The sequence below is a fragment of the Caenorhabditis remanei genome, chromosome V (assembly GCF_010183535.1).
Source record: "Caenorhabditis remanei strain PX506 chromosome V, whole genome shotgun sequence".
NCBI lineage: Eukaryota > Metazoa > Nematoda > Chromadorea > Rhabditida > Rhabditidae > Caenorhabditis > Caenorhabditis remanei.
The window spans coordinates 9,040,037-9,059,031 of NC_071332.1; the positions used below are offsets into that span (position 1 = coordinate 9,040,037).

The window sequence follows — 18,995 nt, forward strand, 5'->3', positions numbered from 1 at the left end:
GATTTATTATTACTTCTAATCTAGAAACTTACGTAAATCGTATAGATTTATTCGTGATTTTAATTGGAGATAAGTGAGTATATTTTAAGGAATCCTAATCTAAATTCAGAAGTTTCTTCTAAAAAATCACGTCTTGCTGTGACGTCTTCCTTCTTTCATTGTTCAACTCATTTCCCAAACACATTTGCAAACACGGAACCCTCCATTCCTTCTTCAACTCAATTAGATCATCTCTGATTGTTCCATGCTCAGATACTCTCTTCTGTTCCTCTCTGTCAGATTTCAGAATTAAAAAAAACAAGAGTTTTCTTTCTTATCCAATGAAAAATTCTCACCTGTCTCCCACGCGTAACGGATGTTTGACTTTTAGAAATTTTGGAAAATCTGGAAATATTGGTAGAATCTAAAATTCTGGAAATCTCCCAGAATTTTGTAATTATTTTCTATGTTTACTTCCTGATTCAATTATTCTATTTGTAGACGTGTGGACCTCCATACAGAGCCAAATTGGCCAAATTAAGAAGTGCAAAGACTGAATCGCGGTCAAATCTCTGTTGAATGAGTCTCGTTGTCTTTCACTTTTCACGTCTGCCAACCTATTTCGTTTATCTTCTTTTCTATACTTCATGAACGTAGCAGCTCACCCCCGTTCACTTTTGTTTTTGGCTCTTTTTCCATGGGAAAAAGATTGTCCAGGAGACCTCCAACTCCATAAAAAATGGGAGAAGAGGCAACTATTTGTGTGCTTTTTTTGATTGTCCGTTTTTTTGGTTTCGGTTTAGACTAGACATTTTTCAGAAGACCAAAAAGATAATTCTAGATTCCTAGCACTGGATTTCTGATTCTTTCAAGATCCCATATTTTTGAAGAATGGGTTCCGGAAATTAAAGAATTTTCGGCGGAAAAAAACCCAAAAAATAATAGGAGAATAAACAGATAGAACATGGGTTCATTCAGCTTTTATTCCTATTCTTAAACAAGACACCTTCACTAACTCACAACAAACCGGAAGAAACGAGAGTCTCCTCAAATTTCTTGACCTTTTCTACCTCCCACGCAGTATACCTCCTCATCTGAATATCTCCACCAAACTTTTTTGGAGGGATTAGTTCAACCATTTCTGAGGGTATTTCGGAGCAAAAAAAGAAGTGTAAAGTTTGTTTTCGTCAATAGAGTGTATTTGCATTCCAAGCACTTCTCTCTTATTGCGTAGTACTCACTCCCGAAAGTAATCACCCGAAATCGAACAACCATCATATCCGAAGATCGTTTCAAACCTATTTCTCTCTTTTTCGTTTTCCCCTTTTTCTAATGATGATTACGTCAGAAATTAGCCAAATCATATCCTTTTTATTACCTTCTTTTTCTATTTTAAAAACAATTTTCAATAGACGAAACACGATAAATAAAAGAAGGATATCCTCATGAATTCTGAATCCGTCTCTTATCTTTCTGAATATTTGAACTCAATCAAGTGTCCCGGAAGTTTATTATTCAATTGTATTCTTCTCTTTTTTTCTGATTCTTCTGATTCCCTCCCACTTCAAGAACAACAAACAGTAGTCGTAGCCGTGCCCTTCTTCTTTGTCTTTCAGCAGTTGTCTCTTGTTTTCTTGCAGTCGAATATAATAATCAGAAGTCTTCTAAGAACTCATTCTTGTTCCCTCTTCATCCCACTTAAATCTCATTTTCTTTCAGGGTGGAATGTCATTAGACGATGAATTTGAAAAGTGTCAAGAGATCGAGTTCACACATGCTCAATTCCTTTTTCGATCCTACCTGTTCCCCGTCGTCTATCTGTTTGGCATTATATCAAACACTATCAATATATGCGTATTTTCACAAAAATCGGTGAGTTCTTCTTTGCGAAAATTGAAGGAAGTAGGTAAACTAGTTGGGTGAACTCTTCTAGAAGATTGGGCTGTTGTCGTGAGCAAAATTTTACTCTAATGATCTATTTTTCACCTCTTCTAAAGTTTTCAACGCTGTCCAAGCATATTTTCTTCTTCAAATATAATCAATCTTTGAATTTTGATGACATCATTTTACCGAAGTATTACCTCGACTTCCAAAAAAGTACAAGAAATTGAAAATATACTCTGAAAAATAGAACCATCCCTACGTCTAATTCAAGGTCTTCCATGGCTCTTATTTTATTCCCTCCAGTTCCAACCACCAAATTTCCAGATGCGAAACCATACAGTAAACTGGTTCTTCCTTGCTCTCTCATGCTCCGATCTCCTTACTCTCGTCTCTTCATTCTTTGTCTTCTCAGTACCAGTTTATGCTGAAAGTTCACGAGATCCATGGTACATTGATTGGTCTGTTCAACTGATTGTCTGGTTCTATCCGTTGGCTCAAACTGGACTAACAATGTCTGTCTATGTGACAATTCTCGTATCAGTTCATCGATATCTCGGTGTGTGTCATCCGTTTTTAGTGAGTTTTTGAACGAGATCGGAGATCAGAAAACTCCGAAATTGTGTTTACAGATCCGTCGAATTTCGAATTCAAGCGCAGTGAAAGCAGTTATTGTGGCTGCTGTCATTTTTGCATTTGTATTCAATACGAGTCGTTGGTTTGAACTTCATGCTCAACCATGTTTTTATGATTCTGCAGGACAAACGTATGTTATTTTCTTTTCAACTAATTCAATCTTTTCTTGTTTCAGTAACTCATCAGTCGTTTATCCGACTGCTTTAATGATGAACAATGTGTATACTCTAATCTTCCGAAATGCAGCATATACAATCGTCATGTTCTTCTTACCATTTGCAGTCTTGACATATGTTAATCTCAGAATAATTGCTACACTTCAACAGTCGTATAAGTGAGTTTTTTCCCAACTAAACTCTTGATTCCATGATTTTATTATTTTCAGAATGCGAAAAGCAATGACAACATTACGAACGAAACGAAGTGATTCTACAGTACCCACTGATACGATTGTCACGAAAATAGATGGATATTCAGCAGTTGTTCCAGTTGAAAATGGAACAGGTGGCTCTGGAATTATGATGGGCGGTTCGAACGGTGGAAGTGTGAAAAATGAGAAGAAAGAGAACGGAGTGACGGTCATGTTGGTGGCAATTACTACCGAATTTCTATTATTTAATTTGATTGCTTTCGCCAATAATATCATCGAGTTGTCCACCATTCGATTCTTCCAAGATATTGAAACTCTTCTAGTGGAGGTAAGTAATTCCATAGAAAAATCAATCAGAATTCGTGAATTTCAGCTCTCAACATTCCTTGTGAACGTGAATGGAGCATCCACGATAATTATTTATCTGATATTTGGAAGCAAGTATCGAAATGTGTTCATGCGACTCATCAAGAACAACTTTGGATTCCATTCCTGTGGAGATTCTCCGAAACGACCAATCGGATATTCTCAAGCACATTTCGAAACGACACAATTACTAGATAATTCTAGGTTCGATCTGAATCGAAACAAGGTTAGAACCTATTAAATGTTCTTCTCTTTTATCAATAATGTTTTTCCAGCAAGCCAGTGTGATCCGTCGTTCCGACATGTCAACTTCGATAAGATCATCTTCGACTAAAAAAACCACGCTGACACCTTCATAAAATATTCCAATTTCTTCATCGGCTCTAAATACACAACGGATCTCTTGTTATTTCGGGTTGACTCATTTTAATGTTCGAACATTTAATAATGATTTATGATAAAATGACAAACATGAAAATACTTTCTATGATATAATGAAGTTATTACACACATTATGAAAAGTCCGTTATTTATTCCTTATCTACCCAAAGCCGCTTCGATTCTAGCGACCTGTTGACGACTCCAGCGCCTTTTGATAAAGTCGACCACTCCCAAATTCACATCTTTGTAGCTACGCCACGAAGTCTGTCGTTGTTCGAAAGTCCTTAAATCAACACTATTTTTAAACCTTTTAAAAACAAATACCATTTCTTTCCAGCCTCCAACTCATCCAACGGAGATAGACTTTCATTTCTCGAGAACTTTTCACAGAGAAACGCGTATCTGAAAGTTTTGTTCATTTGAAGGCAAAGTAGGCAATAAATTATTCTTACGATCCCGGAGTATTGGTAGCCAGAAGAAGCTTTTTTCGGTCTTTCGACCACTCAATATCAAACTGATAAGTCGCCATGAGAGAACTCAGTACTTTCTCTTGAATTCTGTATTCTTCCTCGCCAATCGGCAATAAATCTCTTCTGACAATTGTAATGACATCTGGACGACAGCCTTTTGAATCTTCTCCTGTCAAGTAGCAACATCCCATATCCATTAGCTGAAATGGCAGACGATTTTGGATTGGAGCTTCCAGATATTGGAGGATTCTTGTGAATTCGAGGCTCTCGTTTTTCAAATTATTCCTGAAATCATAATTTTTGATGGGTAGAAATGTTCAGGCTTCACTTACTTTCTATTAATATACGTATGAGCCAATTTCAAAAATACTTCTCCGGTAATATAGCTATCAAATCCTGCATTATGATACACATTTTCGGAATCGTCATCGAGCGGATTCATCCATGGTCCAATATATCCACGAAGTTCTGGTGGTACTGTCTTATTCGATTTTTCGGTTCCAAAATAATCGCCAAGCTTTTCCAGTGAATCGCCCACTCCAGGAAGTTCTATACGTAGCGATTGTGCGATGAGCTTTGTGTCGATGATTTTTGGGAAGAGTCCGTGAAATTGTCTTTTGAAAGCATTATAATTTTGAGGAAGTGGTGCAAAAAAGTAATGATACAAATACATAGCATCAAGAAGACTATTATGACCGACGATAACTTTTCTCATCATCATCGCAGCCTCCAAGATTGCAGAGATGCCTTCGAATGACTCAGAGCATCGCAATCGTGTTTGGTTCTTGTTTTCAGTTTCTGTCATCTTTTCAGGCAGCATTGCCACATTCAGTGTTGAGTTTTGACTATTGAATTTGAATACGAATTGAGGGAAAGCATTTGTTAGTTCGTGAATAACCATACATATTTCCACACTGCTGAATCCAGATGGAACTTTCAGCGAAACAGGTTTATTGTGTGCGACTTTCAAATTGGGATCTTGCATTGGTTCGATTGTTGAATTTGTGATCTTCTCAAGTTCCACACGATAGCATTTTTCATGAAGCATCACTTTGAGAAGTTCGATTTGCAGTTGGATATCCTTGCTAATATAGCTGAAAGGTTGAACATTATACGCATACTAGTGAAGATTGGTGAAAAACCTAGTTGCTGTTCCTTTTCTCAAAGCAATTTCAAACTTTCGAATTTCCGCTCTTCTGCAAAACTCGACTCCGTCGGTGATCACTTGATTAAGATCGAATTTGTTGTTCAGAAGAAATCGTAGTGAAGAGAAAGACACTTTTGTATCAACATCGCCGAATCGTTGAAGAAGTGGAATCGAGTAGCTGTCCGCTTTGTATCTATAAAATGAATGTTTTCACATTTTCAAATATTCAAATTTCGAACTTTCTATCTGAACTCACCCAAGATTATCGGTTTGCTTAAAAAAACTTAATCCTAATTGACACGGGCGATACTTGACGACATTTTCACGGAGGATACGGTATCGAGCCTCCGCTGTGTCATGAAGAGAGATTGCTGATGAATCGAGGCCAAGAAATTCGAAATCGATCGCGATGAAATCAGAATGAAGAAGAGTTTTCCGTATTTTTGGGGCTAATTCCAGGAAGTTTGAGTCTTTGATTATGACCATCCTGAAATAGAAAAATACAAATTATTCTGGAGGTTTAGAGAAAGGAGAGAGAAACAAGGTTACAGGAATACCGTACTACTGGAATAAGTGTTGCTTTCATTTTTATTGTAATTTATTATGAAAGAGTTCATTATCGAAAAAGAGATAGGTAGAGTTTGAACATTTTCAGTGCAAAATATATGTTATGCAGCTCCTTCATGCTCTATAATATATTTTTGTGTAATACTGACATATGTATCACTATGATATAGCCTTCATAATGAACACTTCTATGAGATGAACCAAATCTCAATCAGTTAGTTCACTTAAAGTTTTGCTTATGACGTTTTCCCGTTCTAGAAGAATATCTATTCGTTTTTTCTCGAACACTGATATTGGTCCTCTATATAAATCTATCTCTTCGCCCTTTCTTTTTTCATTTTTATATCAGAATATATTTTATACACACATGTGTGTCTACGTGCGAGTGTGTGCTGAGATGACTGGTGGAGAAGAAGAAGAACAGCAAAAGCAGGAGGACAAGAAATAGGCGAAAAAGAAAGGAGGCGCCGTCTCTTTCTCTTTTCTCATTGCGGCCTTTTTTCTTCATTCCTTTTCTCTTTTCTCTTTTCTCATTCTTTTCTCCCCGGTTTTCAGACACATCTAAATTGGTTTGTTGCTGTTTGTTGTGCCTACATTCGTCGCTCAAATATTCAAACGAGCATATATACACACTACTTATTTATTCTAAATCAATGGAAAGTATCGTCGAACTTTGCAAAAGTAAGCGTTCTCGTAATTTGATGTTACGTGAGAGAGAAGCAAATGGGGTGGCTGGTTCGGGTAAGCCAGTCACATTGATTGATAAGTTTTTTCGTTTAACAGCATCCCCGAGAAGGAGTCAAGTCATGAAAACCTCTTTTCAACATAGAAAGAGATAAAACATATAGATTCTTATCAGTTTGAGGATTGAATAAATAAATAAATAAAAAATATAGTAATGATTTCAGCAATAGCATCATATGCGGATATTGGCACCGATCCACCTGACCAAGTGCCATTATTACCAATGGAAACTGTGTTTTTGGCTATCTTACTGATCATTTTCTACTATAAACTATTTATTGTAAGTGAAAAGTAGTATTTAGTTGAATGAAAATGAGAAAAAAAAACTAGAATCTGAACCTCACTATACGAATTTCGAATCTTTACCGATTTCAGACGATTGGATGCTCTATTTTCGAATGGGTCTACTCAGGGGAATTACAAAGTCAATTTGCTAAGACACTATCACTGGAAGATGAAGAATATCACCAGGAATTTGTCCGACATGTGAAAAAAACAAACTATTTTCGGAAATAACTAATGCACAACTCAATTTTTCGTTTCTTTGTACGAAAATTTTGGCTTATCATCTTTTACAAATCGTGAACTACTCATGGGTTGAATAAAAGTTTCCGAACAAGTTTTAAAGTTGATTAGGTGATTAAAATGTAGAGAAAATGTGGAAAAAGACGGATTTGCACAATTGAAATTTTAGAGAATCAATGTCAAAAAAGTAAGGGTACTGTATTAAAGGTGCATGTTTATTTGTAACTAATCGAGTCTTGCAGCGATTGTTATTTTACTGTTAAAATTATATTATAATTTTTCGCTTTGAAAACATGTTTCCCTATCAAAAGCCATGTGCTAAATACCATTTTTCGTTTTCTCCTTTTGTGAGTACATTTAATTCAACATTTTCCAATAATTCAACTGATTCAGTATTAAAAATAAATAATTTTCTTCCTGGTGCTGTTTTCACCTGTTGATAAACATAAACTTCGATAGATTGCTCTGTATTCATTTTTTAGTTATTTATGTTCCCATTTTTCACTCTAACTCTCACACCACTATTGCAAATAACAACACAACAGCGCTCCATTGCACCGTTTTCTTGCTAATGGTCTTTTCGGTCATGTGGAAAAGCTGTTCATTTTTGGTAAAGATTTATTTCAAGTCTTAAATTATACTTCAATGAAACTTGTAAAGTTCTGTGAACCTCATTTCTTAAATATCCAGGTTTCTTTCAGAACCTATTGCGAAATTTGCAACGCAGTAGGTTGTTTATCTCTGACTCATCGTCATCATGTCTGTTTGATTTCGTCATTTCGTGCTTATTTTTCTATATAAGTGATGCTGGCTCGTCATTTTGCTTCTCCATTTCACTCTTCATATTTATTGATTATTATTTTCAGTCAGAAACTCGGAAAAATGTCGATCAGCTGGGGAGCACAATATCCAAAGTTGAAAACCAATCTGAGGTTGGGAATCAATCGATTGCAGCTCCTCGGAAAGAAAAAAACAGAAATGGCGATGAAAGCGAGAACTGAAATTGCGGATTATATAGCTGGTGAGTTTTTATTCTAAAAAATGAAAAGAGCATTTTCTCTGAAAAATTAGAATGGCATTTTACATCGTTCGACAAATACATAAAATTTATAGGAGTGCATCTTGCATCTTGTAAGCTCACAGTTTCAAATCATTCATTTTTACCTTTTTTCAGCTAACAAGCCAGATCGTGCACGTATTCGTGTCGAGCACATTATCCGCGAGGATTACGTGGTGGAAGCATTCGAAATACTCGAAATGTACTGTGATCTTCTTCTCGCCCGTTTCGGTCTAATCGAGCAGATGAAAACTTTGGATGATGGGATCGCTGAAGCCGTTATCAGTATCATGTGGGCGGCACCTCGTTTAGCAACTGATATAGCTGAATTCAAGACGATTAGTGATCAATTAACAATCAAATACGGAAAACCATTTGCTGAAGCTGCTCGTGCTAATCAACTCGAATTCCCTGCTAGAGTTAACCCAAAAATAATTTCTAAGCTTGGTGCGGCTGCTCCACCAAAACTTCTCGTTGAAAGATATATGATCGAGATTGCTGCTGCTGCCGGTGTTCCATTTGTTCCTGATCCAGATGTAATGAGAGAAGATGAAGTTCATCAAGCCGAACAGATATTGATTGACTTCAAAAATGCAGGAGGAAACACTGGAGGACCAGGAGGACCACCACCACCTCCAAGCAATGTAAGGATTTTATTAAATGTCGAAAGTTTTCTATAAACTTATTTCAGCCGTACGGAGGATCCGGTTCCGGAAACGATAATGGAAGCGGTGGCGGAGGTGGATACGGCTGGAATTTGGAGAATCCACCAGCGATTGGAGGAGGTGTAGCCCCGCATGGAGGTGCTCACATCGGAGGAGGAGTTCAGCCAACTTCAAATTTCATCCCACCTCCACCAAATCGTCATCCAAATGAACCACCACAAGGTAATAATCACGAGTTTGTGTTGCATGAGAAAATAATCGTGTTGATGGCTCCAAGTTTGGAGTTATCGCTAGTTCTTGTTCGTAGACATCTCATATTGGTAGTAATCGGTGTATTGGTTCAAAAAGTTTACGCTGCTTTTTTATAGATGACGAGAACATTTATGATCATATACCCGACGTGTCTGGTATGTAAGTGTGTCCATGTGTGATGTTCCAAGTCCTGTTTTGTTATTTTCATGTTTTTTACCTGATTTTCTCTAAAACAGTACAGCTGGTTCCCTCCTTTTCTTCAATGTCTGGTTTCGTTCAAACTCTGGGAAGGCATTTTACTTTGTATTCCGTTGATAAATTGCAGATTTGCTTATGATAATTCGTTTCAATCGTTTAAATGATGTATCAAAATGTGTAGCTTTATTTCAAGTTTTCTTCTTTGTCATAGTCTATAGTTCAAATTTCCCTTTTTAGTATATGTTGGGACAGTTTTTTTGTGTTCTTGTCTGTCTTCAATCAAAAAACTTCTAACCTTCATTTTCAGGCGGAAACATTTACGAGGTTCCCAGCCGTGATCACTACGACTTCCCACCTGACACATTCAATACAGAGCCACCAAAGTAATAATTGATCTATTAATAATTAAAAACGCAGCTAACAAATTCAGAAGCAACCCAACGGTCGGTGTCATCAATCTTCCAAAAATAGGTCCGAATGGAATGCCGATTTATCCTGGACAGCAACCTCCAAATGCTCCCGGAGTGGGCGCTCAAGCTTATCCTGCTCTTTCGCAACGAGTAAGTCGATTGAAGATTTTTTTTGCAAAACCTTTTCTGCAAAATTTGGGATTTTGAAAGAAAAACGAATAAATCCTAACGGCGGAGTACTGTAATTGGATAGGTTTTGTAATGGGTTTCAAATCCGGGTAGCGAAAAAATAATTGGCAAGAAGATATCGTTTGGTTCAAGCACTTCGAAAACTCCGCCTTTTTTTGAGACCTTTAAAAGGAATAGATGAAGGAGGAAGAAGGTGTGAATTGAGCTCAAGGATAGTCGTAAATCTTTTCACGAAGCCAAAATGAAGTTGGAAGAAGTCGAGAATGAACATCAAAGTTCTTCTCTTCTTCCTCGTTTTTGTCGTCTTTTCTTTGTCTTTCCGTTGTTATCCTTTTTCTCACTCCAATTTCCTCCTCTATGTTCCACTTTAATCTGATTGCGCTTTCCTCTCTTTTCCCAAAAAAAAAAACACTCTCTGGGGAGTTCGGAGTTTGGGAGAGAACATTCTAGCGTAAAAAGGATGAATTGAATTTGGAATTTATTTTTGTTTTGATTTCAAATTCACAGCGGATCATACTTGCAACGGGCCGGGCCGGGCCGATTCGAGAATTTTCACCGGCCCGGGTCACAGTACAAAAATTTGAAAATTTGAATTTTTTGAAATTTTTTTTTGATTTTTTTCGCAAAAAAGTCGAATTTTCGACTATGTTTTTACACATCGATAAAACTCAAGTTTACATAGGATTTTTGACTATTTTTGATAAAAATTTCAAAAAATTTCGAAAAATTTTGTGAAAAATTGTGCTCATTTTTTGACTCCGGGCCGACCGGGCCGGGCCGGGCCGAGCCGGGCCGGGCCGATATTTTGCAAGTATGCAGCGGATGGTTCATCACGAAAAGTGCTGCGATCTTCTAACCATCCAACCAAGTTGCAACATTCAAGACCTCCTGCTATGGGACCTCATTTTTTTTCCTCTGCTGATTGAAATCATTTTCTGCACGACTTACCTGCTCCCTTCATCGGACGATGCCAACAAATCTGACATCATTTCCGGTCGTCTTTAGAAAGTCAACGTCTTCTGACTAATCCAAGAAATCTTCGATAACTTCATCTGGCCCACCAGTCCATTATGTTGTACGTGTTTCTTCTTCTACTGTTCATCCAATTTTATCCGTTCGAGCGGAACGCTACATCCCATGGAGGAACAAACTTCCTTGTCTATGCTTTTCCAGTCCATTCGGTGTGGTGGCCTCCTGTCTTTTCCATTCATCTTTCTGAAAATGGTTGAAAGGCACCACTCATTCCACGTGCCTGTTGAATTGTGTCTTCCCGGGCGTTTTTTTCTCTATTTTCCCCGTTTTTTTTTTCCAAACTTCTCATGATTCCCAGCGGAGCATCGTTCACTCACATGTGCTTTCTGCTGAATAGTTGAGGGGATGAAAAATCGGGTCGTTGACGTCGCTTTCTCAATAAAATAAATTTAAAAAATCAACAAACAGCTGGATGTTGCCAAGGTTGTGTATGCTGTAGAATAATTTCTAAATTCAGAGTTTTCTTCTGTGGATACAGATATGGACCGAGTTGAAAAAGAATAATCTGAAGCCTCGATAGGATAAAATCTAGAAAAAGTTTCACTAACTTCTCTAGTTTTCGATAATTTCTACGGTTGATGATTGATTATACAGATAGTGACCCTTCTGACCTTTTTCTTTGTCTACTATCTTCTATTCTGAATCCCTCGACACCATTGCTCAAAGGGTCTAGACTTCCTCTAAAATCATTGTTGAACCCACAACTGAGATACATCACAAGTCTTCCGGGATTGTTTTTCTTGAAAATTTGAAAATCAGAACTTCTTAGCGTCAGAATGTAGCGACTTGCTGAAAATATGAATAATGGTTTTTTATTGATAACTATATTTTCCTGTTCATGTTTTCGGATACCGGAGCGTGTTGACCTTGTAGTCTTCGGTTTCCTTCCTGAGCGTTGTTTTGTTCCAGAAATTTTGTTGTTACACCAAGGTATCTCTCCCATCTTAAATAGTTCCTGTTGTTTTTTCCTCCGTATAGTTGTACTCTACGGTTAGTCATACTTACCCTTCCTATCCATAGAGTGCTTCGAGCAACATGTTCTCTTTATTCTAAGGATCCTCTTTTTCTGCACGTTGTCGCCTTTTTTTTGTCATTTCTTGTCGGTTCTTTTTTCTACCAGTGTCGCAATGCAACCAGCAAACCCATCTAATTCAATTTGCCTTGACACGTCGACGGGGATCGGCTCAGGCCCAGTGGAGCATCTACAAAAAAGGATGCGCCAGTGCGACGAAAATGGAAGCGAGAGGTTGTTCTTCTTCCCCCTTTTGTCATGTCTTTCTGTAAGGCTATATCAAATTTTTGTGCAACCATGTGTTTCTGTCTTATCCATCCATCCAGAATCCTCCTCTTCCTATTCTATCTTTCTCCGCCTTTTTTCATCTATTGCGATATATTTATGTCATCATCATTCTTTGTCGCGAATGGACCCCTAACACAAAACAATTAGTGAAGGCGAGAAATTTTATTAAAAAATTGGAGCGTCCTCCTCCTCCGTCTTCTTCTCCTTCTTTGAGCCTGACATCCTTCGTCTCGTGGTGTGATGAGCCATGTGCGGAGTTTCCCCGACAAATAACATGATCATAAAAAGAGATTCCCCCGTTTCACCAAGCTAAATTTCTCCGTTCTCCTATCTACAACTTCAAATGAGAACACCTCTCAAAATTGAAAAAAAAATTGCATATGATTATTTCAGCCCGACCTGAGAATGAGTTAGGTACTAAGAAGGTTAATTACCAGGTCTATCTATCATTTATTCTAGTATATGACCTCCGTGCATCGTCGTAAATTATATTATTCTCCCGTCATACCCTTCGTTTTTATTTTGGGAGGAACATAAAATTTGACTAACTCCGTGTGTGGGAGTAGGGTCGGGTCATGCAACAATACACAAAAAAGATCCATCTATTCCACGAAGCTCATCTCCTTAATCTATCCGAAATTTCCCAGTAAAAGCATCTTATTTCCGTTAATCCATCGAAATGGAAAGGAAATTACCAATTTCAGATGTAGAAAATAACAAGAAGCAGATGAACTTCCTTATTATTCTCTAATATTTTTATGAACTCAACAAGTACATATACCAGCATACGCACGTACGGATAATTTATGGGACCCAGCTTCTTTTCTATACTCCTCCTTCTTCCTCGTTTTCTTCACTCTTCTCCTGGGACCAATTGCTTTCAGGAACTTTTATGCACAGACGGCCATCACAATGTTGTCCACTTCTACAACATAACCGTTGCATAGGGCCTTACGATCGAGATTTCCAAGTTTCTTCTTTCTGAGTTTTCTAGTTTTCCAAGTTCAAGTTGTCATCTAAATTTCATTTCAAGGCTATAAAAGAGCTAGTTGAAAGTTTGAATGCGTGAAGAAGAAGTCGTTGATAGCATCTTCTTCGCTGAGTTCAAACCACAACTCTGTACATCTCTGCCCAGTTGAAAATATGCGAAATTTCGGATTTGAGATGGTTCAGCATTTTTTGGGAAAGTTTGAAGTTTGAAATTGTCCATGTGCTCGACGATTCCGGTTTTGAATTTTGAATTACCTGAATATTTCAATGCTTCCAACTCGCATATTAAATTCTTTTGAACCTTTTGAGCTTTTCGAAGTAACTTTTTTTTCTCTGCCCCCAAGATGAATGCATTTCGTACCTACTGTACATTCGTTGGACCTCTAATTAAGAAATTCATTTCGGATCTCTGAACTTTGAAGGTATTTACCCCTTAAAGGAAACCAAAAATCATCCGTCCTCGCATTTATCCTGACTGTTGACGTCGATTCTCTTTTGCTTTATCTCCAGTTTCACCCATCCCATTTTTCCATCTTCGTTTTTCTCAGTTTTCCAATTACCCAAAGAGTGAACTACTCTCTTTTCTTTCTCCCGCCTACTCACTCTCACCCTGTGAGATTGTTTTTGGAGCTCTCGTTCCATCTTTCACTTCTACTAGTGCTCTCCGACAACTTCTACCTCTCGCAGAACTCATCGTCATTCAACTGAAATGTTGCTGTTGACTCGTACCAAAACATTGTCAGCTTCTGAATCTTCACGTAAAAAGTCGAAATCTGTGAAGAGATGCTCGTCGTGTAAACGTCCAAACAGTACTCGGCGGTGCAAGACACCAGACCCAAATGCGGACAAGGAAAAGACCCGTAATCGTAGTGGATCTTCTTCGAAAAAAGAGAAAAAGGTTTTAAAATTTTCAAAAAATAACATATGAAGTGTGAATTAACCAAGGGGAAATTGTTCAATTTTCAGAATTCTCTCGTCAACCCAAATCTTCCACCAAATCATCCAACTGCTCCACCACAATCACTTCGTAAACCAGATGATGATTTCTCTGGTATGTGAAAGTCATTGTTATTTATTCCAAATACTCCAATAAGATTTCAATTTTGTCATTAATAATATCTTCGTTCATTTCAGATCTCTCGTTCCCCGAACCACCAACAACATTCGTCGGTGGAAACCGACCAGGTGGAGGATCAGGAGGTGGAGGCAACACTGGATCCGGCGGTGGCAACTTGGATGATTTCGATGACTTGGCTCGTCGTTTCGAAGAACTGAAGAAGATTAAGTAATAGATGGATTCCACCTTCTAAATGCATTCCCCTAAATACTATTTACGTTTTTCATTCTCATCCACCCACCACCAACCACTCGTCCGTTTTATTTCTTTTTTCAACGTGTCTTGATTTGTATCATAAATGAGACCCTAACAATTTCTTTAACGCCTCTATCCCCTTTTCCTTTTTGTGTATAGTCAGAACTCTCCCTCTTTTCGCTATTGATTTTGTATTCAAGTCTATGCTCTCAAAACACTGCACATTAATTCATCAAGAGTAGGTTTTGGGAATAAAAATAAAACTGCACAGAACTTTAAACTAATAGTTTTACATTCATATTTTCAAGTTTGTTTCTCTTGTCAAATAACGCCATGTTTTTTTGCTGATTAACCTTATTTCTAAAATGACTGAAACATAAATATGGAATTCATCGCTCAGAAATGATTGACGACGGGGATGATGAAATGCCAGCAGAGGACGAAGAAATGCAAAGAACATCGAAAAAGAATTCAGTGAAAATAGAACAACATTTATTCGATCGAGAATGTTGGAACGGGAGTAGTGTAGTTAGAAATTATGTAAGAACTTCAGAAATTGCTCCACGTATTCACCCGGATTGCATACACAATTAAACTTAAATAACTGTTCGAGTGAGAAGGCACGGGACAACGTGTTCGACTTCAATCAGAGAACATCAGATGCTCGGTTTTTTTTCAGAATTTTCGGATTAATAAATAATTGCACTTTATCTTTTAAAGTGAAGAAAATTCAACATTCCAAAAATGAATTTTCAGAATGTGGATTTCAAAAGCGATGTATTCTGCCAAAAAGATATTCGAGAGCACACAGGATGTGTCAATGCTCTTCGATTTTCACATGGAGAGCAACTATTAGCAACCGGTTAAAAAACGGAACGTTTTGATTCATCTTGATAATTAATTTTTGCAGGTGGCGATGACTTGCAATCGAGAATCTGGAAAGTCGATGAACTGATGCTTCGCAAAAATCCAAAACCTGACTTTTTAGCTGAAAAAAGACACACAAGCAATATATTTTCGTTGGAATTTGACCTAGAGTTAGACAGCTTTACCAAAATAACAAATTATAATTTTTAACTTTTTAGAGACAGATTCATTTATTCCGGAGAACATCGTGGCGCTGTTTACAAGCATGATATCCAAACAAATCAAGTAATTTCCTCTCTGAAACGAAGTGATGTGAGATCGTCTGCTTATAACATGGATCATCACGTAAGGATTACCATAATTAAAAATTATTACTGTAGCTTTTTGCAGCCTTCCGACAGCCACCTTCTCGCTGTCACATTCGCTAATCAAGTTTGCTTTCTTGATAACAGAGATTTCAAGCATCCGATTCAATTCAAAACAAGTCGTGCAGCAGGCGGTGGAGACTTCTATTCAGCAGAATTTCATCCAGAATCCCCAGTTCTAATGCTTCTGAATGCAGAGGATGGAGGTCCGAATGTGTTTGATCGCAGAAATCCATCGAGGTAACTAAAAACTACAATTTTTTAAAGTATTGAGAGTCATCAATGCTTTCAGACCAGTTTTCTTACGAAACAAGTTCAGTGGAATACGAACGGATACTAGAGGGCATGGATATATGGGAGCTACTTGGAGTCCATCTGGAAACCAATTTATGGTTCTTCGGAAACTGAGTTCTCCACTTTATTTTGATGTAAGTATTTATTGAAAAAACAACTATTTATACAATCGAGTTTCAGTTGATCAGTCAACGATGTTTTACTCTCAAACCCGCTCGAAATCGAAATGGATATCTCAACATGAAGACAATAAAATCAATGATATTCATTGATGATTACACAGTCGCCACCGGAAGTGATCATTGGGGAATCCATTTATGGCAAGTTCCACGTGCTCATGAAGATGTTCCGTTAGTTGGAGAAGACAGAAGTCAACAGTATATTGTCGAAAAGGAAATACGAGTTCTTCGTGGTCATCGTTCCATTCCAAATCAACTCCGATTCTCAAAGCATAATCAAATTCTCGTCTCATCTGGAGTTGAGAATTCATTCAAAATTTGGTCGAATCGTCGTCTTCCGTGGTCTTACGACATTCCATTTGTCAGAAAGAAGAATGGTGAATACGACGGAACAATGGAGGAGGAACAGGCAAGGGAAAAAGAGGAACGACGTATATTGGAAGATGCATTGGATAGAGATTCTGAAATGGAAGGAAGAGCTTCATATGATGACGTTTTCGGCGGAAACGATCAAACATCAGAACAAAGAGATACTCTAGAACATTTCGATGTTGATGAAGATGAAATGATGTATGCAATGGATGATGAAGTCGACAGTGACGAGGAGCGGGTACTCATGGTGAGAGTTTTTTCTTATTTGAAATATTAAAATCTTTTATTCAGCGAAGAGGCATCAATGAAATTATGGGACACTTCCGACAAGATGAAGGTAAATCATAAACTCTTTTAATTCGTCGTTGTTCTAATTTCAGATCTCCATGAGCGGATTCTCCATATGTATAGGCATGCCCAAAGAAGACGAATTCACGAATTACAGCGTGAAATTGATCGTGAACGATTAATGGCTGAACTTGATGACATCCTTGGTTTGAACGACGATGATGAAGTCGATGAGGATGAAAACGATGATGATGATGATGATGAGGACGAGGTTGAAGGAGAAGATGAAAGAGACAATGATGAAGAAGACAACGAAGACGATGATGAAGACGATGATGGAAGAGACAACGATGAGGAAGTTAATGACGAAGAAGTCAACGATTCTGAAGGTGAAAATGAGGAAGACGAAGAGTTCGATGATGTGGGAGCGGACTACGACTTTTTCCAAATGTTATTTAATCAGGAAGACAGTGATGGAGACAGTGACGGAGATAGTGGTGATGAAGGCATAGAGTTGCCGGAAGACTGAAAAAGTCTATAATAATTTAAGCATATATTGATGTCAACACTCATTTCCCACCGGTGTACAGTTGTGTATAATAGAAATCCCTTTTCTCGAGTAATTTAAATTGCCCTTTTTTGATCATCATTTCATGCATCTGCGTGTCAAAACCCCATAATACCCAGAACTGAAAATGAAGTATTTTGGTTGACTTCCTTTCTTTTTCTTACCAATAAGTCGTTTGTTAACGTCTCCATAGAAACCGAAGAAATTATCATTATTTACGCAAAAAGAGGCCTCAAGGGACCCGAATTAGGATGACATCCACGTTGCCGTGTGATTCTGGAGTAACATGGACGACAAGTCATATTAGAGATCTTTCTTTTTCCTTAATTCTATCCCCATTTCGATTTGATAATGTCTTTTCTCTTCTGTTGTTGTAGAGAAAAGAATCAGAGGAACACAACTTCTTCAAATAAACCATTTCCTATTCTTCTTCTTCCAACGCTAATGAATCAACTGGCTCTTGAACTGATGGATCCTTTTGAAATGTAAGTTTGGAGATTCTCAATGTTGCAATTTTTTTTCTAGAAATCTAAACTTCAGAATTTCCTTTTCATTATGCAGCAAGAAAACTAATCATCTTTGCAAAACTCTTCTAAAAAAGAGGAATAGAAACGAGCCTTTCAATATCTCCATTTTAATTTCTTCGGCTGAAATCAGGATTGCTCTAAAGGTTGCAAAGATATCAAATATCGAATGGACTTTTTGTATAAAACAACAGTATCTGAAAAAGTGGAAAGAAAAGATAATGAATGAGTTTTACATTTGGAATTGGTTGGAAAACGATCAGAATGCACGGCAACTATTCTTTTCTGGAGATACTCTCGCTGCATTTCGTCAATGGATCGATCATCTGAACGGATTATTCTCATATAAAATAGAATTTTTGAAATTGGATTTGATACTTTCTCCCTCCGACACTGATTATATTCTCAAATTATTCGAGATGAATCCTCCTTTTTTATTCTTCAAATGCTCTGATCATGATCATTTGATGAGGTCCGTCATGAATAGAGAAAAAGATTTCAGTGTACTTTCCATTGATTTCAAACCGAAATCTCCATCTGTTCTCGATTTGAACAATGTAAAAGTGAAAGACTATTTCGAAAGTTTCACCTCACATTGGATTAGTTTCGAGCAGATGATGACGTTCAGTTGTGAAAATATTTCCATATTCCGTACGAGTTTCGTCCCAAACAACTTCAAAACGATGATAAGAGAATGGAGAGACGGATGGAACCCAATATGGAAGTCAGCTTGTATTGACTGTTCGGAGTTCAGGAACATTATAAATTTGATCGATGATGTACCTATAGACATTGATGGTTTTACACCATTTCTACCAATTCCAGAGTATTTCATTTTTCTTGGAAGTGTTATTTTCTCATAATTTTTGTGTTTTTCAGTCAAGACTTTGGAAGGGCCTACCGGTTCTTTTCTGATATTCTACAAGGTGATGAACTCCTACCTTATGCTGGATATCATTTTATTCGAATGGATGGTCAAATTCTCACTTTTTATGCAATTTATAATGGCAGAACCTACTTTTATATACAAACGGAAGAGAATTTCCGCTTCGAACTTCATTTTCACA

The 18,995-nt window shown here is 37.5% G+C and overlaps 8 protein-coding genes across 8 annotated transcripts; 6 read left to right on the plus strand and 2 right to left on the minus strand.

Annotated features, from left to right (window-relative positions):
- Positions 1-1,704: 1,704 nt before the first annotated feature.
- On the plus strand, positions 1,705-3,591 carry GCK72_018372 (uncharacterized protein; the record flags this gene model as incomplete). The annotated part of the gene is made up of 7 exons (XM_053732515.1): positions 1,705-1,851; positions 2,188-2,439; positions 2,493-2,626; positions 2,672-2,830; positions 2,882-3,194; positions 3,240-3,458; positions 3,508-3,591. 7 exons carry the CDS (start codon positions 1,705-1,707, stop codon positions 3,589-3,591), a joined length of 1,308 nt encoding a protein of 435 aa, XP_053581428.1.
- Positions 3,592-3,769: 178 nt separating this feature from the next.
- GCK72_018373 (uncharacterized protein) lies at positions 3,770-5,716 on the minus strand (the record flags this gene model as incomplete). The annotated part of the gene is made up of 6 exons (XM_053732516.1): positions 3,770-3,896; positions 3,959-4,015; positions 4,066-4,368; positions 4,416-5,177; positions 5,226-5,423; positions 5,487-5,716. 6 exons carry the CDS (start codon positions 5,714-5,716, stop codon positions 3,770-3,772), a joined length of 1,677 nt encoding a protein of 558 aa, XP_053581429.1.
- Positions 5,717-6,450: 734 nt separating this feature from the next.
- On the plus strand, positions 6,451-7,057 carry GCK72_018374 (uncharacterized protein; the record flags this gene model as incomplete). The annotated part of the gene is made up of 3 exons (XM_053732517.1): positions 6,451-6,538; positions 6,706-6,821; positions 6,917-7,057. 3 exons carry the CDS (start codon positions 6,451-6,453, stop codon positions 7,055-7,057), a joined length of 345 nt encoding a protein of 114 aa, XP_053581430.1.
- Positions 7,058-7,948: 891 nt separating this feature from the next.
- Positions 7,949-11,389, plus strand: GCK72_018375 (uncharacterized protein; the record flags this gene model as incomplete). Its single annotated transcript, XM_053732518.1, has 7 exons — positions 7,949-8,087; positions 8,241-8,767; positions 8,815-9,010; positions 9,157-9,195; positions 9,546-9,621; positions 9,669-9,798; positions 11,327-11,389. The coding sequence occupies 7 exons, from the start codon at positions 7,949-7,951 to the stop codon at positions 11,387-11,389; spliced, it is 1,170 nt and encodes a 389-aa protein (XP_053581431.1).
- Positions 11,390-13,868: 2,479 nt separating this feature from the next.
- Positions 13,869-14,448, plus strand: GCK72_018376 (uncharacterized protein; the record flags this gene model as incomplete). Its single annotated transcript, XM_053732519.1, has 3 exons — positions 13,869-14,057; positions 14,126-14,210; positions 14,294-14,448. 3 exons carry the CDS (start codon positions 13,869-13,871, stop codon positions 14,446-14,448), a joined length of 429 nt encoding a protein of 142 aa, XP_053581432.1.
- GCK72_018377 (uncharacterized protein) lies at positions 14,232-14,931 on the minus strand (the record flags this gene model as incomplete). The annotated part of the gene is made up of 2 exons (XM_053732520.1): positions 14,232-14,430; positions 14,825-14,931. 2 exons carry the CDS (start codon positions 14,929-14,931, stop codon positions 14,232-14,234), a joined length of 306 nt encoding a protein of 101 aa, XP_053581433.1.
- GCK72_018378 (uncharacterized protein) lies at positions 14,874-17,365 on the plus strand (the record flags this gene model as incomplete). Its single annotated transcript, XM_053732521.1, has 9 exons — positions 14,874-15,011; positions 15,228-15,333; positions 15,382-15,508; positions 15,557-15,683; positions 15,729-15,943; positions 15,996-16,131; positions 16,178-16,795; positions 16,840-16,885; positions 16,929-17,365. 9 exons carry the CDS (start codon positions 14,874-14,876, stop codon positions 17,363-17,365), a joined length of 1,950 nt encoding a protein of 649 aa, XP_053581434.1.
- Positions 17,366-18,149: 784 nt separating this feature from the next.
- On the plus strand, positions 18,150-18,791 carry GCK72_018379 (uncharacterized protein; the record flags this gene model as incomplete). Its single annotated transcript, XM_003114349.2, has 1 exon — positions 18,150-18,791. The coding sequence occupies one exon, from the start codon at positions 18,150-18,152 to the stop codon at positions 18,789-18,791; it is 642 nt and encodes a 213-aa protein (XP_003114397.2).
- Between the last annotated feature and the right edge of the window lie 204 nt (positions 18,792-18,995).